Genomic DNA, 18,159 nt, shown 5'->3' on the forward strand with positions numbered 1-18,159 from the left:
TTATTATTGTGTATATACCCATGTATTAATTATATTAGTATATGTCCTGTAGTGCACATCTCTTTTTAATATTTTTATCATGCTTTATTATATGACCATTTTCTATCATAATAAATAATAAAATTGAATATATGGATATCCTAGCCTGGTGACTCTCCTTCTTTTGATCTCTGTCTTGGGTTTTGGTTTACTCTACGCACTGAGTACACACCTAATACACTATATATCTAGTATATCTATTTATATGCAAAATTGTTTTAATATTAATATTGTTTTTAGATATATGAATTATATTTTATCTAGGTTATAGAGTGTGTGTGTCTTTTAAGTCTTATATGTCAGGTCAGTTAAAAGACGTATTGGCTGTCATTAAGGGGTTAATCCAAAATCAATTTTTGTGAATTTTCTTGTATTTTTGCATTCTGTGGCCTTCCTCTCCTGAGCTGAAAATGACACTTAAAGACTTCCCCAGACTGTTGTCTATAGATTGGGACCCGGTCCTTTTGTCTGCCCTAATTCACACACTGAGGTCAATTCTGACACATGGTTAGATTTTAATAATAATAAAAAAGAATATCAGCGTAGGACCGTCCTGATCAGGGAACCTTGACGATGGTGGGATGGCTTTTATGCTATTTTTGATCAAAAACAGTATTACTAAGAACCCTGCGTTATTTAGATGCACTTTTGCCTTTTACTTATTTAAAATAGCAGGGTTTTTTGTTTGTTTCTTGCAGGTTTTATAACGAATACGTATGTAGAGTTTCCATCCATCACACTTCCCCATGAAGCCACCCAATCGATATATTACCATATTTGATTTCTCATCAATTTTAATGTAAAAGACACAAAACATAAAAAAAAATGAAAAACCTTGAACTTTTATTGTATTGTTAAATTTTATTGGTACAGCATAAAATATCCGTATGGCTTTTCGGTTTGTCATCTCTCTGCAAAAAGCCAGCAAGATGTTTACGGCCGTAAATATGCAAAGTGATAAGACATAGTTATACCCTGCAGTACTGTAGAGACGCAGTCAGGGCATCGAATGTCGTTAGGAATCCTCATAATCAGATGTAATAACAGCTTAAACAAACATCAAATAAAATGCTTTCTTCACTGCCTTAGAAGTCTTCAAACTCTGCTGAAAGCAGACGACATGGCAATATTAATACGTTCTCTCTAACTATAGTCACATTGATGAATTGTGAATATGACTTGTGGTGGGTCAGATGTCTGTGGGCATTTCTAACATAGTGCCTTCTCTCCGCAATCTCCTCATCCATTAGTGGCATATCTGTATAATACTAAACCAAAGTCCAATTGGCGCGACTTCAGTATCCCCACACCACGACCACCACCAACTGCTAGAACAAAGCGCCATCAGCGCAAGTAAATACTGGGCCACTCCATCTCTTGGCGGCTTCCCCAATGTTTTTCTGGAACGATGCATGGTCCACTCCTGGACTGTTTGGCCTTCAAAGAAGGCTGAGCATGGGATGCACTTTCCTAGCGCCACGACCACTTTGTATTAGCAATTGTAAGAGGTCACTATGATGGGCCATTTTTGGGAATATTAGTAATATTTCACCAATGTCTAGATGGAAAAAAAACCACTTCGATAAAAGTAGAAATAGTTCAAGACTAAAACATTAGTTAAAATATATTGAAGTCCCCCTAGTCACTCAAATAGGGATATGCTGCAACCAGGCAGAATCCATGAAGTGGTGTTTCTCGGGTAACAGAGTTGGGAACAAACTTTTTTTTTACTAATATTTGACAATCTTTTCAACTCCTAATTGGAAAAAAGAAACAGTAAAAAGGGCAATTTGCAGTATGGCACTGCTTATACCAGGCATTAACTTGCCCAAGCGTAAATGGAGACTTCTATTAGGCTTGGAGCCACAGGGCCACAATATAGCATGAATTTATGCCCATGATTTTAGATTATAAAAGGATAAATCCATTACCAAGAAGGTTGCGAGAGGCGAGTATCACAGAGGGCATACACAGATTGCGTAATAAATCAAGTGACAGTACACCTCATTCCACAGCATAGGTAGGAAAGGTGTACTGTCCTCTGCTTCATCTGAGCATAGCGCATACATGGACCTTTGTGATTTATCTGGTTTTGACATAGGCGTGTTTGGTACACTAAACCCAGCTTTTTATGACCTTTCGAGGTTAGGAGGTCCCAAATCTATTGATAGGTGCCCTTTAAATGAACACTATTGTTCAAATAGCCCTTTCATGAAGTATAGAGTAAAACCTCATGCAAAAAGGGAGTCATTATTTTTAAAACGAGCAACAAAGTTACTTAGAATATTAGAAACAATATACTATAATAAGATACTGATGCATTACTTAGCGGCTTTTATTTTGCACTGTACAATAATGTGGAGTTTTGAGATACCAGGTTTCCTATTTTCTGTCAGTTTGATTATGAGAACAGTATAGAACAGGAGACACCGAGCTCAGGGATATAATGTTTCATATTTTCGGAATCAGAATTTTCATTTTGTAAGGATTCATATAGAAAGCATACGAGTCCTGCTTATACAAGTAAAGCGGTCACTCACAGCATGTGGGGGGGAAGCAGGACTCACAGGCTTTCTCTGTAAGTGGGCAGGAAGCAGGACCTGCAGGCTTTCTCTGTAAGTGGGCAGGAAGCAGGACTCACAGGCTTTCTCTGTAAGGGGGCAGGAAGCAGGACTCACAGGCTTTCTCTGTAAGTGGGCAGGAAGCAGGACTCACAGGCTTTCTCTGTAAGTGGGCAGGAAGCAGGACTCACAGGCTTTCTCTGTAAGGGGGCAGGAAGCAGGACTCACAGGCTTTCTCTGTAAGCGGGCAGGAAGCAGGACTCACAGGCTTTCTCTGTAAGTGGGCAGGAAGCAGGACTCACAGGCTTTCTCTGTAAGTAGGCAGGAAGCAGGACTCACAGGCTTTCTCTGTAAGTGGGCAGGAAGCAGGACTCACAGGCTTTCTCTGTAAGTGGGCAGGAAGCAGGACTCACAGGCTTTCTCCGTAAGTGGGCAGGAAGCAGGACTCACAGGCTTTCTCTTTGAGTGGGCAGGACTCCCTGGCTTTGTCTATGAGTGGACAGGAAGCAGGACTCTCAGGCTTACTGTATTAATGGGCGGGGGAGGACTCACAGACTTTATGAGTGGGTGGGTGAGAAAGCAGGACTCTTCTCTGTCAGTGGGCATGGAAGCAGTACCCACACTTTCTTCATAACTGGGTGGGGGAACCAGGACACAAGCTTTCTCTATGACTGGGCAGGTTTTGAGATACCAGGTTTCCTATTTTCTGTCAGTTTGATTATGAGAACAGTATAGAACAGGAGACACTGAGCTCAGGGATATAATGTTTCATATTTTCGGAGTCAGAATTTTCATTTTGTAAGGATTCATATAGAAAGCATACGAGTCCTGCTTATACAAGTAAAGCGGTCACTCACAGCATGTGGGGGGGAAGCAGGACTCACAGGCTTTCTCTGTAAGTAGGCAGGAAGCAGGACTCACAGGCTTTCTCTGTAAGTGGGCAGGAAGCAGGACCCGCAGGCTTTCTCTGTAAGTGGGCAGGAAGCAGGACTCACAGGCTTTCTCTGTAAGGGGGCAGGAAGCAGGACTCACAGGCTTTCTCTGTAAGTGGGCAGGAAGCAGGACTTACAGGCTTTCTCTGTAAGGGGGCAGGAAGCAGGACTCACAGGCTTTCTCTGTAAGTGGGCAGGAAGCAGGACTCACAGGCTTTCTCTGTAAGTGGGCAGGAAGCAGGACTCACAGGCTTTCTCTGTAAGTGGGCAGGAAGCAGGACTCACAGGCTTTCTCTGTAAGTGGGCAGGAAGCAGGACTCACAGGCTTTCTCTGTAAGTGGGCAGGAAGCAGGACTCACAGGCTTTCTCTGTAAGTGGGCAGGAAGCAGGACTCACAGGCTTTCTCTGAGTGGGCAGGAAGCAGGACTCACAGGCTTTCTCTGTAAGGGGGCAGGAAGCAGGACTCACAGGCTTTCTCTGTAAGTGGGCAGGAAGCAGGACTTACAGGCTTTCTCTGTAAGTGGGCAGGAAGCAGGACTCACAGGCTTTCTCTGTAAGTGGGCAGGAAGCAGGACTCACAGGCTTTCTCTGTAAGGGGGCAGGAAGCAGGACTCACAGGCTTTCTCTGTAAGTGGGCAGGAAGCAGGACTTACAGGCTTTCTCTGTAAGGGGGCAGGAAGCAGGACTCACAGGCTTTCTCTGTAAGTGGGCAGGAAGCAGGACTCACAGGCTTTCTCTGTAAGTGGGCAGGAAGCAGGACTCACAGGCTTTCTCTGTAAGTGGGCAGGAAGCAGGACTCACAGGCTTTCTCTGTAAGGGGGCAGGAAGCAGGACTCACAGGCTTTCTCTGTAAGTGGGCAGGAAGCAGGACTCACAGGCTTTCTCTGAGTGGGCAGGAAGCAGGACTCACAGGCTTTCTCCGTAAGTGGGCAGAAAGCAGGACTCACAGGCTTTCTCTTTGAGTGGACAGGAAGCAGGACTCTCAGGCTTACTGTATTAATGGGCGGGGGAGGACTCACAGACTTTATGAGTGGGTGGGTGAGAAAAGGGGACTCTTCTCTGTCAGGGTACGTTCACACTAGCGTTGCGCCACCCTGCGTCGGCGACGCAACGCGCGACGCATCGAAAAAGCGTGCGTCGTTTTTGACCAAAATCGGACGCACAGAAAATGCAACTTGTAGCGTTTTCGTGCGTCCGACGCCAGCGTCGGAAACGACGCACGTGGCGAAAAACGCAACCAAAAAGACGCACGCGTCCCCTATGTTAAACATAGGGGCGCGTCGCCGCTGCGTCGCCGACGCAACAGCGGCGCAACGCTAATGTGAACTTAGACTCAGTGGGCATGGAAGCAGTACCCACACTTTCTTCATAACTGGGTGGGGGAACCAGGACACAAGCTTTCTCTATGACTAGGCAGGAAACTGTGCACACAAGCTTTCACAATCAGTAGGTGGGGAAACAGGACTCACAAACTATATTAATGGGTGGGAAAGCAGGACAGACAAGCTTTCTCTACGAATCCTGACAATTTACATGAAAAAAACTGAATGAAATCAAAGTAAATTATCTATCTCTGATCTCAGGGTCTCCTCTTTATCCCACAGATATGACATGTGACAATAAGACAGCACAGATGTGATATGTATAAGTGTTCAACACAAATGCCAGTTATGTTTCCCATTTTCATAAAAAAAAATTTATATTAAGAAAAAATGTAGTGATAATGAATGAGCTTAAAGGGAAACGTTCATCAGATTCATGCAGCTCAAACCGCAGGTAGAAAGAATCAGAGGCAGGCTGCACAATGGAAGTCAAATACGCAGGTGCGGCATTTCAGAGTAAATAAACTTGGAAAAGTCTTGCTTACTAGTCCAAGCATGGTTTTCTCCATGCCTTGATCCCTTTGATTGACAGGTCTCTCTATCTACAAACATAGGCAGAGATCTGTCAGTAAATGATAGAGCGTTGGGGAGAAGCTTGTCTAAGACTGATCATCCGGGATACATAGTCACCAGACGGATCTTCACGTTTCAGAGATCATCCGGGATACATAGTCACCAGACGGATCTTCACGTTTTAGAGTAAAACAACTGCCTGCAATCGCGCAGCCAGGCTCTGATATATGTAGGCCATCGTTCAGGCTACATGGGTCTGCTAATCAATTCCCTTTAAAACTCCTATAATTTACTACACTGTACAGCTGGGTTTTTCATGCAGCCATTTATTGTGGCAAAACCGCCGCATTTTATTCTGTTGGAGGTTTGATACAGTCATTATTACAGGTAAAACATATCTTTGTAATGTGTTTCAGCATATGTGGTAAAACATGTGGGGTTTTGCTGGATGGCACATAACCGAAACATGGAAACAAAAATGATGACGCCCAAAAGACATACTTTGAGGGATGAGAGTTTTGGGACTGTGGTTGTGTGTTTGGAGGCAATTGGAGTCCATCATAGGGAGGCAAAGAAGATGGACAAAAGGCGGTGGGTCATAAAATCAGGACAATGATCAGTCTGGGATTCGGGATTCCTATCCTGAGGTCACTTAGCACGTCATCCTACTGATTTCTCTACAGCCACCGTTTAAGACTAGAAAAGGCAGAGGTGAAGGTTCGGAGAGCAGGGTGTGTTCCCCTGTAAGACATCAGCAGAGAACCTGCTTCAGCTTTGTATCCAGAATCATGAAGCTCCTTTACAAATTCTTCAACATTCCACCTGGCGTCCTCAGAAGCGGCCAGTAAATGGTTAATCAGCTGCGGGTAGTAGACGGTGCCGATGCACTTTACCAACAATTTGGCATCCAGAAGCAGAGAAAGGATTTCGGAGTCACAATTTGAGGCAGTGACCTATAAAGAAAAAAAATAAAGCCATGTGAGAAAATGGAAGATTACATGTTTTCTTCTTTATGTACCGCAATCTACAAGACAAAGCCGAGAAAGAAAAGTCAGCTATTTATTGCAACACATCTCAGCTCCTCGCGTGAGTCAGATCATCCCACTGCTAAAATGTAATGGAGCAAGCCAAAAACAAGGTAAAAATAACCACATCACTCAAAAAACAAGGAGTACATGCCAAGTGCTCCACGGGGACCACACTTCGGAAGTTTCCACTGGGTCTTATACAACACATCAGGCTCGGATCACTCGCCCTTGGTCCCACATTCAACCAGAAAGAAAAATGACATATTACACAAATAATCCGTGATTTTTTTGCATTTTCCTTCTTTATAACACCAGACTTGTCATATCCAGTCTTTTTGCCTGTGGTGTAATCCCATTAGAGTTCAGGTAAAAATATCCCATAAGATCAACACACTCCTCTCCTCTGGTCATCGTGACCACTGAGACACTGTATTTTGCTGCCATAATACACTAATCGTAACTACTGAGCCACTGTGCAACATAAGACATGTGCTGCTAGAAAAGACACGAGTGCTAACCATTTAGCTGGCATGCTATTATATAAGACAAGTGCTAACCACTGAGCCACTATATAAGAAAATAATTACTAAAACACTGTGCTATGCTGTCATATATGAGACAAGTGCTAACCATTGAGCCACTGTGCTATAATATAAGAAATGTATTAACTACTAAAACACTGTGCTATGCTGTCGTATATGAGAAAAGTACTTAAGACAAGAGTTTTAACCACTGAGCCACAGTGCTGCAATATATAAAAAAGGGCTAAACACTGGGCCAATATTCTACCACATAGGACACAAGTGCATACCATTGTGCTACTATATAGAACAGAGGTTTTAACCACTGAACCACTGTGCTCTGCTGCCATATACGAGACAAGAGCCAACATCACCATGGTTGTTCTGCTTAGAGTACAAGAGATAGCTGGTTGTCTAATCACCGAACATATTCCTTAGAATTTTAATCCATGTGTTATAGCGGGGACTACCTGTACCTATTAAAATTAATCTCCGGATTTGAACTCCGTCCAAGGCCCTCCAGTTACTATTCAGTGGAGTGGTGGATTTATAGTGAATTCTTCAGGCGTTATGTTTCTTCCTAATGTGCACAACTTGCTCGTTGCCCTACTTTATCATTCGAGGTTGAAAGGAAAAAAACATTAGGAAAATGACTGTTTGGTGGCTTAACATATAGGAATTGTACCCCAAGGTGCCTTCAAAGCCTTTGTCATTTGCCTCCTTCTCTCTCACGGGATATAGCAAGGAAATAAATAAGCCTAGTAATTACCATTTATTTCCAAAAACGGATTAATTCCTCCACAAACTCCTAAGGGTTGCTGATATTAGATTTTTAATGCACTTTGTTTGCAAATGGTTCAGAAGTGAGAATTTAATAGCATGCAAATTTTCCCCCCAAAAAACAAAATTACAAACTCACAGGTTGACAAAAGTGCTCATCATTTTCTTCATCTGTTCTTAACTTCTTTTTTTTTCCATTCAGGGTAAATTTAATGAATTAGACATTTTAAAACTTGTTCTATTAGTGCTGAAAGCTTCCATTAAAATAAAGACTCGAAACGCGTAGGTTGGGAATGAAAAGGCCTTCCAATGGTATAATAACTCTTCCGGGCGCAGTAATTTACGAGGAGAGCTCAATGATACTTATTATTAGCGGAGCTTTATAGCATTAGTAAACCTGGAACGTCGCTGGATATTTACGGCATTACTGCAAAAGATTTGTTAGATGTAATATTAAAGTATACACTTTTTATGGTTAATAAATGCAAAACCAACATAGTTGTCAAAAATGATATATATTTTTTTCACATTTTCAGATAATTTGAACAATTTGGATATGGTTTACATTTCCAATAGATACAGTGCCTTGTGAAAGTATTCGGCCCGCTGGAACTTTTCAACCTTTTCCCACATATCATGCTTCAAACATAAAGATACCAAATGTAAATTTTTGGTGAAGAATCAACAACAATTGTGAAGTTGAATTAAATGTATTGGTTATTTTACATTTTTGTGGAAATTTAAAAACTGAAAAGTGGGGTGTGCAATATTATTCGGCCCCTGTAACTTAATACTTTGTTGCGCCACCTTTTGCTGCGGTTACAGCTGCAAGTCGCTTGGGGTATGTCTCTATCAGTTTTTTACATCGAGAGACTGAAATTCTTGCCCATTCTTCCTTGGCAAACAGCTCGAGCTCAGTGAGGTTTGATGGAGATCGTTTGTGAACAGCAGTTTTCAGTTCTTTCCACAGATTCTCCATTGGATTGAGGTCTGGACTTTGACTCGGCCATTCTAACACCTGGATACGTTTATTTGTGAACCATTCCATTGTAGATTTTGCTTTATGTTTGGGATCATTGTCTTGTTGGAAGACAAATCTCTGTCCCAGTCTCAGGTCTTTTGCAGACTCCAACAGGTTTTCTTCAAGAATGGTCCTGTATTTGGCTCCATCCATCTTCCCATCAATTTTAACCATCTTCCCTGTCCCTGCTGAAGAAAAGCAGGCCCAAACCATGATGCTGCCACCACCATGTTTGACAGTGGGAATGGTGTGTCCAGGGTGATGAGCTGTGTTGCCTTTACGCCAAACATATCGTTTGGCATTGTTGCCAAAAAGTTCGATTTTGGTTTCATCTGACCAGAGCACCGTCTCCCACGTTTGGAGTGTCTCCCAGTTGGCTGTTGCAAAGTTTAAACAACACTTTTTATGGATATCTTTGAGAAATGGCTTTCTTCTCGCCACTATTCTATAAAGGCCATATTTGTGCAGTGTATGACTGATTGTTGACCTATGGACAGACTGTCCCACCTCAGCTGTAGATCTCTGCAGTTCATCCAGAGTGATCATGGGCCTCTTGGCAGCATCTCTGATCAGTCTTCTCCTTGTTTGAGATGAAAGTTTAGAGGGATGGCCGGGTCTTGGTAGATTTGCAGTTGTATGATAATTCTTCCATTTCAGTACGATCGCTTGCACAGTGCTCCTTGGGATGTTTAAAGTTTTGGAAATCATTTTGTATCCAAATCCGGCTTTAAACTTCTCCACAACAGTATCACGGACCTGACTGTTGTGTTCCTTGGTTTTCATGATGCTATCTGTGCTTTAACCGCTTCCTGACGTGTGCCATACTAGTACTGCTCTGTGGGAACTGAGGTCTGGCAAACCGCAGTACTAGTACAGCGACACGATCGCGCAGCCTCACAGAGAGCGCCGCGGCGATCGCATGCGGATGTCAGCTGTATATGACAGCTGACAACCCGCAGCAATGCCCACGATCGGCGCTGCCGATCGTGGGCATTTAACCCCTCTGATGCCATTGTCAGTAGTGACAGCGACATGGGGGGCATCGCGCAGGGACAGGGGCTCCCTGCACTCTCCCACCGGGACAACGCGATGCGATCCAAGATGGCCGCGGGACTCCTTCCGGGTCATGAAGTGAGGTGGCTAGCCGGCGCCTGCGAAAGCCTCCTGCACTGTTTGTCAGATTGCTGATCTGACAGAGTGCTATGCACAGTGTCCGATCAGCGATCTGATCTAATATAGTGATGTCCCACCCTGGGACAATGTTAGAAAGTAAAAAAAATATATATAGAATGTACAAAAAATAAATAAATCCCCAAATAAAGAAAAAAAAATTCCCAATAAATCCATTTATGTAAATAAAAAAAAAAAACAATAGAAGTACACATATTTGGTATCGCCGCGTCCTTAACGGCCCGCTCTATAAAACTATCCCACTAGTTAACCCCTTCAGTGAACACCGCAAAAAAAAAAACAAAAAAACAAGACAAAAAACAACGCTATATTATCATACCGGTGAACAAAAAGTGGAATAACACGCGATCAAAAAGACGGATATAAATAAACATGGTACCGCTAAAAATGTCATCTTGTCCCGCAAAAAAAAAAGCCGCCATACAGCATCATCAGCAGAAAAATAAAGTTATAGCTCTCAGAACAAAGCGATGCAAAAACAATTATTTTTTATACAAAATAGTTTTTATTGTGTAAAAGCGCCAAAACATAAAAAAAGATATAAATGAGGTATCGCTGTAATCGTACTGACATGAAGAACAAAGCTGCTTTATCAATTTTACCACACGTGGAACGGTATAAACGCCCCCCCCCCCCTAAAAGAAATTCAGGAATTGCTGGTTTTTGTTCATTCTTCCTCCCAAAAATCAGAATATAAAGCGATCAAAAAAGTCATGTGCACGAAAATGGTACGAATAAAAACGTCAACTCGTCCCGCAAAAAACAAGACCTCACATGACTCTGTGGATCAAAATATGGATAAATTATAGCTCTCAAAATGTGGTGATGTAAAAACTATTTTTTGCAATAAAAAGCGTCTTTTAGTGTGTGACGGCCGCCAATCATAAAAATCCGCCAAAAAACGCTATAAAAGTAAATCAAACCCCCCTTCATCACCCCCTTAGTTAGGGAAAAATAGTAAAATTTTAAAAAATGTATTTATTTCCATTTTCCCATTAGGGTTGGGGCTAAATTTAGGGTTGTGGCTAAAGTTAGGGTTAGGATTACATTTACGGTTGGGATTAGGGTTGGGATTAGGGGTGTGGTTAGGGTTATGGTTGGGATTAGGGTTACAGTTAGAATTGGGGGAATTCCACTGTTTAGACACATCAGGGGCTCTCCAAATGCGACATGGCTTCTGATCTCAATTCCAGCCAATTCTGCGTTGAAAAACTAAAACAGTGCTCCTTCCTTTCCGAGCTCTCCCGTGCTCCCAAACAGGGGTTTACCCCCACATATGGAGTATCAGCGTACTCAGGACAAATTGGACAACACATTTTGGGGTCCAATTTCTCCTGTTACCCTTGGGAAAATACAAAACCAGGGGCTAAAAAATAATTTTTGTGGAAAAAAAAAAAGATTTTTCATTTTCACGGCTCTGCATTATAAACTTTAGCGAAACACTTGGGGGTTCAAAGTTCTCACAACACCTATAGATAAGTTCCTTGGGGGTCTAGATTCCAATATGGGGTCACTTGTGGGGGTTTCTACTGTTTAGGTACATCTGGGGCTCTGCAAATGCAACATGACGCATGATATGTGGGAAAAGGTTGAAAAGTTCCAGGGAGCCGAATACTTTCGCAAGGCACTGTATATCATGGTCTTTTTTTTTTCCTTCCAATAAAGGAAACCTGTCAGGTTCCTGATGACTGTGAAAACATCCACAGTACAATTTAGAACATCAATCTAGCTCCCCAATCATGTATCTGATACCTGAGACAATAGCAAATCAGAAAAGAACTTAATGCCAACCTCTGTATACACAAACTAACAGATGTAACTATTGCTAACTACTTCTGGACTGCCCATAGACTATTGCGCCCAGGCGGCACTCATTTTACTCTGCTGTGACATTTTAAAATGTCAGTGCAGAATAAGCAGCTTGAACCAAATTGTGAAGCTGTGGGTGCGAGGGGGCAGCTGTCAGACACAGCCAGACTCCCAACAGAGAAAGCAGACATGGTACATTACCATGGTTACCTTTTTTACTCTTGTATACACAAGCTGAACCAGCACTTGGGTATGCCGATTAGGAAGCAATGACAGCGCTTCCACCTTCAGACCCCGTAATGATGTGATTGCTGGGTATAGAAAGGAAACAGAGGATTCTGGGTCCCAGGAGACCCAGTCAGTTCTGCTAGGCAGGCAAGAAGCTGCATTTCCATTGTAACTAGGGTTGATAAACCAGCCTTAGTTATGGGGGAAATCAGCAATAAAAACAATATATTAATATGATAAACTGTCCCCAAAGGTCTTTTAAGATCTCATAACAAGTCCATACAATAGAGCTGGTTAAGCCACCTGGCTTAGATTCCAGCTTCCATGTCCTTTAACAAAGAACATTCAATCCAGTAGACCTGCAATCTCCATAACTCCAGCTTTCCTTAACACAAAAGCACATCTGCAGAGCCTGCACCTCCAGATCCACCCACACTGAATGCTATAGAAAGCTGGGTATTCATCCTCTAGACTCCTCCCACTCCACAGCTGTTCAATCATCCTAGCACTTAACATGGCTGATTAACCCTTCTCATCACTTAGTGTGCTGGATGATTTTTCCTAGTTTTATAATACTGAAGCTAACAACCTCAGTGCTACATATCTCCACTCTAGTACTTTGTTAGTGACATTATCACAATATACAATGGTGACCAAAAGTTTTGAATTCTTTTTAAAAGTGTGATTACTTTTGTCTGGTTGTTGAGATGCCATTTTCCTGGTGATGAATTCAAACTGCATGAAGTCGTCATCATGCAAGAGCTTAATTTTAACCAAAATGCTTTACAATATAGGCATGGTCATTTAATTAAAGAAAACGGACTGTCAAAATTTTGCATATAAGCATATACTATATACTGATCACAACATAGAGAGTAATTCAATGGTTACAATGAATAACTTAGTATTCTATAGCAAACCACATATCCAAGCCCTTTCCACTTTCTGCTGACTTCAACTCAAAAATATTTACCGGATCCGCAAATTCCTCAACAAAGAATCTGCAAAAACCCTAGTCCATGAACTCCTCATCTTCCACTGTGACTACTGCAACCTCCTGTGGCATTCCCTCTAACACTGTTGCACCCCTCCAATCTATCTAAACTCTGCTGCCCGACTAAACTACCTATACCCGCGATTCCCCGGCCTCTCCTCCCTGTCAATCCCTTCACTGGCTCCCCATTGCCTAGAGACTTCAGTTGAAAACCCTAACCATGACATACAAAGCCATCCACAACCTGTCTCCTCCTTACATCTGTGACCTCGTCTCCCGATACTTACCTGCACGCAACCTCCGATCCTCACAAGATCTCCTACTCTACTCCCCTCTTATCTCCTCTTCCCACAATCGTATACAAGATTTCTCTTGCGCATCACCCTTACTCTGGAACCCTCTACCACAACATATCAGACTCTCACCTACCATCGAAACCCTCAAAAAGAACCTGAAGACCTATCTCTTCCGGCAAGCCTACAACCTGCAGTAACCACCGATCAACCAAACCGCTGCATGACCAGCTCTACCCTCACCTACTGTATCCCCACCCATCCCTTGTAGACTGTGAGCCATCGCGGGCAGGGTCCTCTCTCCTCCTGTACCAGTTGTGACTTTTATTGCGTAAGATTACGGTACTTGTTTTTATGTTAAACCCTTTTCACATGTAAAGCGTCATGGAATAAATGGCGCTATGATAATAATAACCTCTTCCTTTAATTACTGCACCACACCGACGGGGCATTGAAGTTCCTAGAGGATTCAAGTCATCCTGAGGGATCATGTTCCATTCCATTTGCAAATCTGGCAACATCTGATCTTTATTGCTATGGGTACGGCCCCCAAATCATCACTAACTCATCCCAAATGTGATTTATATGGTGATTGGCTTGGCCATTGCAATAGGCGAATGTTTTTCTCAGCTTACCAATTTTTGACTAAATTGGATGTGTGCTTAGGATGATTTGTCTTGCTGGAATTTCCAGCCCCTGCCTACTTTGGTTTTACCATGTGGCAATATCACATTCTCCAGTATTTCCTTGTACATGGTAGCATTCATATTTCCATCAATTTTAAGCAGAGAGACAATGGCAGATGCAGAAAAACAGCTCCAAAACTATGGCATTGCTACCACCATGCTTCACTGTAGGTGTTTGGTACCTTAAATCATTACATTTCCCAATTGGCCGGAATATATATAGTGCTTGCCATCACTACCAAAGAGATTGTAATTGGATTCATTAGCTCAAAAGCTTTCAAAGGCTTTTGATACGGTGCCATACAAAAGGTTGATACATAAAATGAGAACAACGTGGAAAGGGGAAAATATGTGTATGTGGGTTAAGAGCTGGCTCAGGGATAGGAAACAAAGGGTGATTTTTAATGGAGCACACTTGGACTGGGTCGCGGTTAGCAGTGGGGTACCACAGGGGGTCAGTATTAGACCACTTTTTAAAATTTATTAATGACCTTGTAGGGGGCAGAGCAGAATTTTAATATTTGCAGATGACACTAAACTATGCAGGGTAATCAATACAGGGGAGGACAATTTTATATTGCAGGATGATTTATGTAAACTGGAAGCTTGGGCTGATAAATGGCAAATGAGCTTTAATGGGGATAAATGTAAGGTCATGCATTTGGGTAGAAGTAATAAGATGAATAACTATGTGCTTAATTGTAAAATTCTGGGCAAAACAGTCAATGAAAAAGACCTGAGTGTATAGGTGGACGAAAAATCCACATGTAGTGGCCAGTGTCAGGCAGCTGCTACAAAGGCAAATAAAATAATGGCATGCATTAAAAGAGGCATAGATGCTCATGAGGAGAACATAATTTTACCTCTAAACAAGTCACTAGTTCGACCACACTTAGAATACTGTGTATAGTTCTGGTCTCCGGTGTATAAGAAAGACATAGCTGAGCTAGAGCGGGTGCAGAAAAGAGTGACCAAGGTTATTAGAGGACTCAGGGGGTCTGCAATACCAAGATAGGTTATTACACTTAGGGCTATTTAGTTTGGGAAAACAAAGGCTAAGGGGTGATCTTATTTTAATGTATAAATATATGAGGGGACAGTACAAAGACCTTTCTGATGATCTTTTTAATCATAGACCTGAGACAGGGACAAGGGGGCATCCTCTACGTCTGGAGGAAAGAAGGTTTAAGCATAATAACAGACGCGGATTCTTTACTGTAAGGGCAGTGAGACTATGGAACTCTCTGCCGTATGATGTTGTAATGAGTGATTCATTACTAAATTTTAAGAGGGGACTGGATGCCTTTCTTGAAAAGTATAATGTTACAGGTTATATATACTAGATTCCTTGTTAGGGTGTTGATCCAGAGAACTAGTCTGACTGCCATATGTGGAGTCGGGAAGGAATTTTTTTCCCCAATGTGGAGCTTACTCTTTGCCACATGGTTTTTTTTTGCCTTCCTCTGGATCAACATGTTAGGGCATGTTAGGTTAGGCTATGGGTTGAACTAGATGGACTTTAAGTCTTCCTTCAACCTTAAATACTATGCTACCATGTTGCTATGATCACAACACCTTAGACCAATCTGTCTCTTTCCATTGACTGTGTTCTTCGGCAAACTAAAGTCGGACCTTCTGGTTCTTTGCAGAGATGAAAGGCTTCCTGACTGGAATTTGTGCATTCAACCCTACGGCTCTTAGCTGTTGCACCTCAGTTTGGTGACTCACTTTGACCCCATATTTTTTTGTTCATTTTGTGTTAAATCTGCCATCTATCAAGGTATCATTTTATTTTGCTTCCCATGACCTGCATGCCCATATAGATGGCTTAGTAGGGTTGATCCAACTGACAGATTTCCTTTAATGCCTCTTCATTCCATGGATATCTCAATAAAATATTAACAAGCTTGTTCTTTTCTATTGCAGAGCGAGCTGCAGTATTTATTGGTACCAGTTTCTAACTATATTAAACTTTTGGAGTAAACTTTTTATCTTATTTTTACTGGAGAAGCAAAGTGACCAAAAAGCTGCATTTCTGTATTTCTTTTTTCTTTTTGACTTCATGTCTAAGTTCAGCAAGGCATCAACGAGTTTCAAGATGTGCTTTTCGGTTCATTGAAAAACAAGAAGAATCACTTAATCATGGAGATGTTCCACCATGGATCAGGAACTTTCGATAGCTCCCCATTGGCTCCTTAAATATATAAGACCTTTATGTTGAGCGACATTATGATATTTTCCAAAATCTCACGCAGAAAAAGGTTAACAAGAATATATGTGAAAGTGAGACAGAAGACGAGATGAACTGATCTGGTGGAACAGTTTGGGATAAAACCTTTGTCGTACATGACTGAAGGCTTCATCTGAGAGTTCTGAATAACAATCTAAAACAAGCATAAGTCAGAAATAAATGTGGATTTCATGGATCTGTAAACAGAGCGGGAACGGGCGATTTCCTCACATCTTTCAGCTACATCAGTACCTGAGACAAGTAAACTCAGATGTTCAAAAATTATATGGAACACCAGTCAACGATGACAAGTGCATCGTGCAAATGTAGCGATAGTGGCTTGTTGTAGTCATACATACGCAGAACTTTACATTCGATAAATGGATCTGGGCACTCACTTGTCGAGAGGCATAAAAATAGGATATGGTTCTAATCAAGGGTGGAGATTCCACCATCTGTACCGAAGAATGGCTTGCCATGCGATGCCATCACAAGCCATGGGTGTCCTATCCTAAACTAAGCCTCGGTCATATACTTGGGTCAGGAGAGTCTGCGGTTGGTCGGCATTGTGGTCCTAATACTTACTTGCTGGATGAAAAAAAATGGAATATCAGTTTTCAGAGCTTTAACTGAGCTTTTGTATTTTTGTGCAGAATTCCTTCATGACATCTAGCATACACATCTCGTGACAGTGTATCATGAGATCAGGCTTTTTTTTTTGTTCAAGCGGGAGATGCGATACTCAAGGATGGGACTCTGCAGTCCCCCCTGGATGTATGGAGTATTGGTGACACGTGCGCGTCTAGTCTTTTCCTTATCTATGAAACTGAAAGAGATAGAGAAGTAGAGCGTTTGTTTCATAGGAGTTTTCCTGAAGTACCTTTTAGGTTTTTAGTAGTACCACAAGCACCTTTCTAACATGCCCCTATGTAAAATGTCATACCGATTAAAGGGAATATGTCAGGAGGTTTTTGTTAGGTAATCTGACGGTAGCATTATGTATGATCAAAGCCCGTATTCCTGAGGAAGGCATGCCGTCAAAACGCGCGTTGGGGAAGTGGCACCATTACTGTCTACAGGTAATAATGTTTTCTCAGTTGTATCTACACTCAGGTTTCCCCTTATGGCCAGTACGTATGCACTATTGCACTTTAGCTTATGATTCACATGTTAATGTCGACATCAGGCAGGATTTCCTGTTTATTGTTATGTTTTTCTATATGCTGGTTATCCATATTTAATTACTAACCTGTGACAGTTTTTACATATTTTGCTGTAGGTTATTCAATAAAGTACCCCTTTCTTTGATTTAGTTCTATGTGCACTTTTTCCCTTTCTTATATGTTCTTTATATTTATTTGACGCTGAAGTGTGTATGTATAATATCCTGGCACGGCATTTCTGGCTATAAACCATATAATCACTATCTTTGACTTTGCCCACATATTACAGTCCCTGACAGAAGTTATGTCGCATATCCATCTTATGTAAATAAAAGCTTATAACCTGACGTTAAATTCACCCACTGGTTGTATAAATTATTCTTTTGAAAGCTGAAACCCTCCGAAATGTAGTTTAGGTTAAGAAAATAAATTGGCATCAATGCAGAAATATTGATCAGTTAATGGACACAGAATGGTCAGATTTTGGCAAGACAAAAGTTTCGTCGCCCACAGAAAGTAATGCGATATTCAAACAAATAATTAACTTAAAATACAAATATATGTTGCATAACATTGGTGACTGAAGTTGTGGAGTCATATTTAATATTTTGTGAGCTTGAAGGACTGCATCCATGCGGTTCAACAATGATTCATACAATTTATTAATGAAGTAATCAGGAATAGCAAATAATGCAGTCTTGAATGCCTCCCAGAGTTCATCTAGATTCTTTGGTTTTGTCTTCCAAGCTTCCTCTTTCATCCTACCACAAACATGCTCAATGATGTTC

The 18,159-nt window shown here is 41.7% G+C and overlaps 1 protein-coding gene across 1 annotated transcript in view; it reads right to left on the minus strand.

Moving 5' to 3' along the window:
• Positions 1–861: 861 nt before the first annotated feature.
• Positions 862–18,159, minus strand: part of NBAS (NBAS subunit of NRZ tethering complex) — an 854,371-nt gene continuing 837,073 nt past the window's right edge. The window contains exon 52 of the mRNA XM_069728113.1: positions 862–6,380. Within this exon, the coding sequence (XP_069584214.1) occupies positions 6,105–6,380 (276 nt within the window). The 3' untranslated portion in view covers positions 862–6,104. The remainder of the gene's footprint in view (positions 6,381–18,159) is intronic.

This window comes from Ranitomeya imitator, chromosome 5, assembly GCF_032444005.1.
Source record: "Ranitomeya imitator isolate aRanImi1 chromosome 5, aRanImi1.pri, whole genome shotgun sequence".
NCBI classification, from domain to species: domain Eukaryota; kingdom Metazoa; phylum Chordata; class Amphibia; order Anura; family Dendrobatidae; genus Ranitomeya; species Ranitomeya imitator.